Raw genomic sequence first — 7,602 nt, 5'->3', positions numbered from 1 at the left:
GCGATGTCAGCTGTTTCGTCCACAGTCACAGGCGGTCTGTGTTTCCCAAAACGTGGCCACAGTCGAGCTCCCAGTCCCATCAAGAGGCAGAATCTGTTTGGCCTGTGTGTACTCAGTTGTGTCCAACTCTTGTGACCCCGTGGACTGTGGCCCACCAAGTCCTCTGTCCATAGGATTCTCCAGGCGAGAATATTGGAGTGGGTTGCCATTTCCTCTTCCAGGGGATCTTCCCGGCCCAGGGGTCGAACCCACGTCTCCTGCAAGTCTGCTATAGTGCAGGTGGATTCTTTATACCTTGGAGCCACCGGGGAAGCCCCAGAATCTACTTTATCTTTCCTAAACCCGGGTGAGCCTTTGGGACTGCCTGGTGGATGGAAGTGGTGGAAGTGACGCTGTGTAACTTCCAAGGCAGGCTCATCAAAGGGAATAAACTGACCACCGGGTGTTCTCTTTCCTGGACCACGTGCCTTGGACGTGCTGACTGTCCGTGTAAGAAGCCCAGCCACCTTGAAGCTGTCATGCTGCACTAACCAGGTGGAGAGACCCCCTAGACACAGAGACAGCCAAACAGTCCCAGTCCTCAGACATTTGGGGGCCCCTGGAGGTGCAAGCGACTGGCTTCCAGGCAACTGCTGTTCCCACCTGTGGCTTCAGGGAGGACCCTGAGTGACAGCCCCTCATGGAGATGAGCCCAGATCCTGAGACAGTAATCAAATGATCAGGCTCAGATGCCAGTGCTGAGAGCTGCCCAAGAAAACCTGTCCTGCACAGCTTCACCATCCGGTGGTCACCGTGTTGGGGAGAATGTCAGCTCGCTGGGTTTAGAAACTCAGCTTCTTGGGAAAAGCTCTCCGTTGGGAGCTTCTCAGCAAATAAAAAGTGAAGTCACTGCCCGTTCTTCCCTTCCTGGTCTCTGTTTGCAAAGAACAATCCTAGACTTCTAAAAATTGTACTTTCAAATAGTTGGCTCTCGCTTGTTAATAGTTTGCAAACACATGTTAAAATTTACTGGCTCATAAAATTGTTTCCAGCTTTTCAAGCACAAAGATAGTGTGAAAAAAAAAAAAAAAGAAGAAGAAGCGCTGGCCAGATGACCATGTTTACTGGATGAAAACCTCTAGGAAAGGCACGTGTTAAGAAGAACAGGACTGGGCATAAAGGAATCTACTTCAGGGTGACCTAACTACCTGCTTCTCTATGATTGTTGACCTTCACTCTCTGATCACGTCTCTTTTCACTCTACAGCCTTTTGAGTTCTTCAGCAACTTTGTTTCATAAAAGAAAAGAACTTGAACTTGATTTGTGGTCTTGTTCTTGTGAATGGGGTTCACACAACATTTCAAGCAGTGATCAGATTTCCTTCCTATCTTTTGCAGAAGACAGATAATGGTGTGATACAGTACCAGGTATAGAAACACAGCATTCCCCTTGTGGTAAAAATGTGAATTTGAAATGAGTGCTAATATACTCTAGCGCCACCACTAAAAGCCTCTGGGTACTTGGGGTGAATCAGCATAGACTCTCTGAGTTCAGGGCTTCCCTGGTGGCTCAGATGGTGGAGAATCTGCCTGCAATGCAGGAGACCTGGGTTGGATCCTTGGGTCGGGAAGATCCCCTGGAGGAGGGCATGCCAATCCACTCCAGTGTTCTGGCCTGGAGAATTCCACGGACAGTCCTGGAGAGCTACAGTCCATGGGGTCGCAAAGAGCTGGATACGACTGAGTGACTCACACTTTCACTTTCTCTGAGTAAAGTCCCCTCATGGTTCAGCACATAAAGAATCTGCCTACAATGCAGGAGACACAGAAGTTGTAGGTTCGATCCCTGGGTAGGGAATATCCCCTGGAAGAGGGCATGGCAACCCACTCCAGTAGTCTTGCCTGGAGAATCCCATGGACAGAGGAGCCTGATGGAACACAGTCCAAATGGTCACAAAAAGTAGGATATGACCGAACGACTGGAGACACAGGCATGCTTCCCCAGCATCTTTACTTCGAGGGTTGTATATGTTCAATTGAGCAAAAGTGTTTAGAAGGTTCATGAAAAATTTTTAAATGTACAAAAAAAATATTTTTTCTCTTTAAACAAATGAAAAGTTGAAAAAAAAATCAGTGCCGTCGGTAATGCCATATACAGTGGTAACGAGGAACCTGGGCATTGTCCTACTGAGTGAAGTAAGTCAGACAGAGAAAGACAAGTATCACACGATGTCATGATCTATGGACTCTGAAAAAAAGGGCACACGTGAACTTACCTATAACACGGAAGTAGACTTACAGAGTTACAGGAGACAGACTCACGATTACCAAGGTGGTAAGGAGCAGGGGCAGGGGTAAATTGGGAGACTGGAGTTGACATACACACACTGCTGCTGCTGCTGCTGCTGCTAAGTCGCTTCAGTCGTGTCCGACTCTGTGCGACCCCATAGACGGCAGCCCACCAGGCTCCCCCGTCCCTGGGATTCTCCAGGCAAGAACACTGGAGTGGGTTGCCATTTCCTTCTCCAATGCATGAAAGTGAAAAGTGAAAGTGAAGTTGCTCAGTCGTGTCCGACTCTTAGTGATCCCAGGGACTGCAGCCTACCAGGCTCCTCCGTCCACGGGATTTTCCAGGCAAGCGTACTGGAGCGGGCTGCCACTGCCTTCTCCCCCCCGACACACACTACTGTATATAAAGAGAGAACTAATGAAGATCTACCATATAGTACAGGGACCTCTACTCAATTCTCTGTCATGACCCATCATGGGAAAAGAATCTAAAAAAGAGTGGCTATGTGGAGACGTATAATTGATTCACTTGGCTGTACACCTGAAACTAAGACAGCTTGTAAATATACTATATTCCAGTTTAAAAAAAAAAAACAATCAGTGCTGTCTGATCGACTTTTGTGACGATAAGAAATTTCCCACCAGCAGCTCTTGAGTCCTTGGCACTGATGACTGAGAAACTGAATTTCTAGACTTTACTTACTTGTAATCATTTTAAACTTAAATAGCCACTAATGGTGAGTGGGCCCTTCCTGGACCCCTTCGGCTCCTGTGATGATGGCGTCAGGAGGACCAGGGCCACTGCTGACGGGTGGTGTGCTAGACGCTGCGGATGGGAGCGAGTGAGCCTGAGTCCTGGAGCGACGAATGCCAGCCAGCACACCTGCTCTGCCCAATCAGCCAGGTTAATTCCCCTATCTTTAAAGACCCACTTAAAGCACACTGTTGAACGCAGGGATTCACCTGGAGCCTCAGGAGACATGTGATGGCTGTCAAGCCCGCAGGATGAAGGAAGAAGCGCTCACGTGGATTGTGAAGAAGCAGCGGATTTATGGACTGGCCTTGCCGCTACGATGTGGGTTCCCCCAGGGTGGGCCTCAGTGGGGAGACACCAAAAGCATCTCAGAGCCACCTGTGGCCTGAGACTGTATTCCAAGAACCTATAATTTATATAAAAGTCTTGCAAATCTAATGATATCACAGCACGTTTTTTAAACAGGCAGCATTTAGCAGCTTTCTGATTCTCCATGTAGAAGGAATCACAGAGCTTTACACCTGGGGTCTTTCTTGCTTCCTCTTCAGTAATTTTTTTTCCTGCCATTTGCTTTTATGTATATTTTTATCTCCTGTGGTTCTTGACTAACATCTTTAAATTGACATTTGCTTTCTGCTGCCCATAGGAGAGACTTTCAACTGTAGCCTCAACATTTTGCCTCCTTTCCCAACTGTGTGACAAGTTGGCACCTGACTTCTCCAAATTCTCAATTCCAGGGCAGCTAGACTTCTCATGTACACACAAACAGAAAGCATGTTTAGGCTTTACAGGCTACTGCAAGGCCTGTTTATACAAATGAATAGAGTTCATGGATGGTGTTCAGATTTGGTTGGGGCTCCATCTTATATACAAGATTGCAAAATTTCCATCTTGTTTAGTATTTTTTTTTCAATTTATGACGCTGTCTTGAGTCTGTGTTTTACATTTTCCCATCTCACTGTGCTGTGCTGTGCTACGTTGCTTCAGTTATATGACTCTTTGTGACCCAATGGACCATAAGCTACCAGGCTCCTCTGTCCATGGGATTCTCCAGGCAAGAGTACTGGAGTGGGTTGTCATGCCCTCCTCCAGAGGATCTTCCCAATCCAGGGATCGAACCTGCATCTCTTATGTCTCCTGCATTGGCAGGCCAGTTCTGTGCCCCTGGGAAGCTCCTCCCATCTCGTTAGGCTTAGCCTTTTAGATGCTGCTCTTCCTTTCCTCACATATCCCCCCGGCCCCAGTTTCAGTTCAACCGCAGTGATCTGCTCTATAATCCACTGTAGAAACCTGCAATTAATACTGGTGAGGCGGAACCTGATCTGCCTTCTCAGGGAGCATATTTACGACTTGCAGAGACTGTAAGACCCTTCTAGTTTGTCTCGCACGCTGGGAAGAAGAGGAGAAGGGCTTGTTCCTTCGGAAGGCCTTCTCATTCTCTCTACGTTCACATCTAAATCCGCCTGAAGGCTCTCCTCCAGATGGTCGCTCTCATTTTTTTGCTATGCCCCTCATTATCACGATGCTGAGAACACACATTCGTCCTCTTCTCCCCAAAGTAGTGAATTTCTCCTTCATCTGCATCTAAGCTTTACTGTAACGTGACTCGTACATGACAACAGCAGGTAAAAAAAAGATTCTCCTGAAGATCTATTCTTTCTAAAGTATCGGATGAAGAGCATCTTTGAAGATTACTAGGGTCAGGTCCCTGCTGTGAAAGATCTCACAGACCAGATTTCTGGTCCATGGTCGGCCCATCTCCTTGGTGTCAAAGATGAACTTTCGGCTCTGCTGAGCTTTTGCATTTTTAGCTCATTTATTTACCAAAGAATTTGTGTTCCCTCCTCTGCTCATGTAATATTTTCCAATGAAACCTATGCAGCCATCTCATCTAGAATCTCCCCTGGCATCACCACCTCTTCCTCTATTTCCCTCTGCAGCCGTGGTCTTCTAAACTACTGACTGTATTTATCTCTCTTGTTGTGTTTCCCATCTGTCTCCCCCACTAGAGTGCAAGCCCCAGGAGGGAAGGTATCTTTGTTTGTTTCATATATTGTGAATCCTCCTGGGCCTAGAATAGGACCTCACATTCCAAGGGTGATAGCTAAAATCTTGAAGTCGTTAAAATATTCTGCAAAGAAGGACTACCTCTGCGTTTCATGATTCTAAAAATTAGTAATTAAGCAATAATGCCACATGAACTAACCTATGATAAGTTTACTTGAGAATAAACTGTGGTTTTGCCTAAATATGTCTAGACCACCAACGCAGAAACTTTTGTTGTCTGGTCTCCAAAATTTCACTCACTGAGTTCTGCGGAGTCATGTTTCTCCCCTGCATGAATCGGTTCACTTACTGTGTGCACATAAAGTGGGCTTAATTTTTAATTAGGTTGTGATAACAGGGAAGCCGGATGAATCTCTTTAGCTTTCTAATTCACAAAAGTTTACATGGACTAGCGACCGACTTTCTGAACTGTTCTGTTTGAGGCTCCTCATTGGATGTGGAAGTCGAGATAGGAGTGAAGGAAAGTGATACATAAGTAGCTTTTCCCTAAGAGGCTTAGAGATTTGAATTAATATTCTTTATCTTTAATGATTAAGGGGCCCCTGGCAAGCCAAGGATGGATTTAATTCTATTGAAAATATACCAGGGCGGCAGTGCAGCTTGGGGCACCCAAAGGCCGGAAGTCAAGCATCCATGACCCGGCGGGGCAGCCCCTTCCCTCCCCCGGGGCTAACCTTCATTCGCCGAGTCCCTGGCTGCAGCCCACAGGCAGGCGCTCACAGCCTCGTAGGAGGCGCTCAGCCGCGTGGCGGGGTCCCTCTTTGGCTTGGGCGGAGGCTGTTTCCGTGGCGACGGGAGGCCGCTGCCGTCATCCAGGCTGAACACCGAGTGCAGAGAAGGGGGCCTGGAGGGCGGACCAGCCAACTGGGCCAGGCCGTCCACTGCGGCGGGGACTGGGACGGAGCTACCGTGGAGGCGCCTGGGTCCGCTCTTGTCTTCAGCTCTGGGGGGAGAGAATGAACACACAGAGCCCCAGCGGAGGGACCCAGAGCCATCACTCAGATGGTAGCAGTGAGCCGGCTCAAGCACAAGTCATCTCGGCTCTTGGGTAAACCAGCCTTCCCGCGGGGCTGGAGGAAGCCTGCGGCGCTCCGGTACCCAGGGCCTCTAGAGGCAGCCACTCCATCCTTCCAGCCCCGCTTCCCGACAGATAAGCACGTGGGAGCCTCATCATGATTACTTCAGAAAAACATCTCACCCAAACCCAAGACGTCTCAAGGAGTGCCACGTTTGCCATCAGGCATTCGCTGAGTCAATTTTTCACACTCTGATTATTAAGCAAATCAAAAACCCAGAATTTCAATCTGAATGATAATTTCTGGGAAATCCATCTTAATAGAGAGTTACTGATGCATCAATTGCTGGGAGTTCATCACTGTTCATCCTTGCAAAAGAGTATATACTTAAAATGATCAAAGATTTTCATTTCCCCTGCCTGTCTGTCTCTCTCTCTCTCTTTCCCTTGCCATTTAAATTCCATCAGCAATTATTTAATTATGTGCAGAATTGTTATTTTTCTTCTGTGGCTCCATCTGGTTGCCCAATGCCAAGTGAACTGCTGGTATTCAATAAATAAATAGACGAATACTTCTTCACTTAATTTCATAGCAGGCAAATGAATACATGATGAAATTGAGAAATTGGGGTGGCTGTTTAGCTCCAGCAGAGAAAATAATAAATATTATTCTGGAAGTCATATAAAATTAATAGTTATCTGGTTAAAAAAAATTTCCTTCTGGCTTCACATGTCAATGTAATCGTGTGCAAGGGAGATGCCAATGCGTTCGTTTCACAAGGAGTCTCGGAGCATTTGTTTTTATAATTATATCTTTGTGTGGCAGAGAACCAACAGGGCTGGGATCCACTGCCAGGCAGATCAGACGCCCATGTAGGAAATGAACGAGCTGAAGATGAAAGTGTGGCACTCGGAGGATAATTTGTTTTCCCTGTAATGTTTAATTACAGTTTTCCGTACAAAGGGAATTTTTTCAGCATTTAATCACTGAGATATTTGAAGCTAATTAGTGAGAGACACACCACCATTTCCACTTTAATAAAAAATCATTTGACATTGCAGTCAAGGCCAAGGGGGGCGGTCATCTGCAGCGAGGAGCAACTAGATATTGCTGTGTTCCTATGGAAAAGTATCTCCCTGAGACTTTGGGAAGGTCATGTACACACTGCTATATTCAAAGTGGAGAGCCAACAAGGACCTACTGTAGAGCACGTGGCGCTCAGTGTCACCTGGCAGCCTGGATGGGAGGGGGCTGGGGGAGAATGCATACACGTATATGTATGGCTGAGTCCCTTCACCGCTGTTCGCCGGAAACTACCATACATTGATAATCGGCTATGCCCCAAATACAAAATAAAAAGTTAAAAGTCTGGGGAAAAAAAAAAAATTCCCGACAGCAAATTAGGATGGAAAGGACCAGGGAGGGTTCTCAGGCACGAGCATCTTCGTTTGTCACAGAGAGACGAGAGTGGTGACGTGGAGAAGGGCCTAGATTTCTT

The 7,602-nt window shown here is 47.0% G+C and overlaps 1 protein-coding gene across 1 annotated transcript in view; it reads right to left on the bottom strand.

Annotated features, from left to right (window-relative positions):
• The window catches only part of MYO16 (myosin XVI), a 397,000-nt gene that overhangs the window by 64,816 nt on the left and 324,582 nt on the right, over positions 1 to 7,602 (bottom strand). Inside the window, exon 30 of the mRNA XM_068984571.1 lies at positions 5,763 to 6,031. Coding sequence (XP_068840672.1) covers positions 5,763 to 6,031 — 269 coding nt within the window. The remainder of the gene's footprint in view (positions 1 to 5,762; positions 6,032 to 7,602) is intronic.

Source organism: Capricornis sumatraensis, chromosome 12, assembly GCF_032405125.1.
Source record: "Capricornis sumatraensis isolate serow.1 chromosome 12, serow.2, whole genome shotgun sequence".
Lineage (NCBI taxonomy): Eukaryota > Metazoa > Chordata > Mammalia > Artiodactyla > Bovidae > Capricornis > Capricornis sumatraensis.
This window is presented reverse-complemented; position numbering and strand designations above follow the sequence as displayed.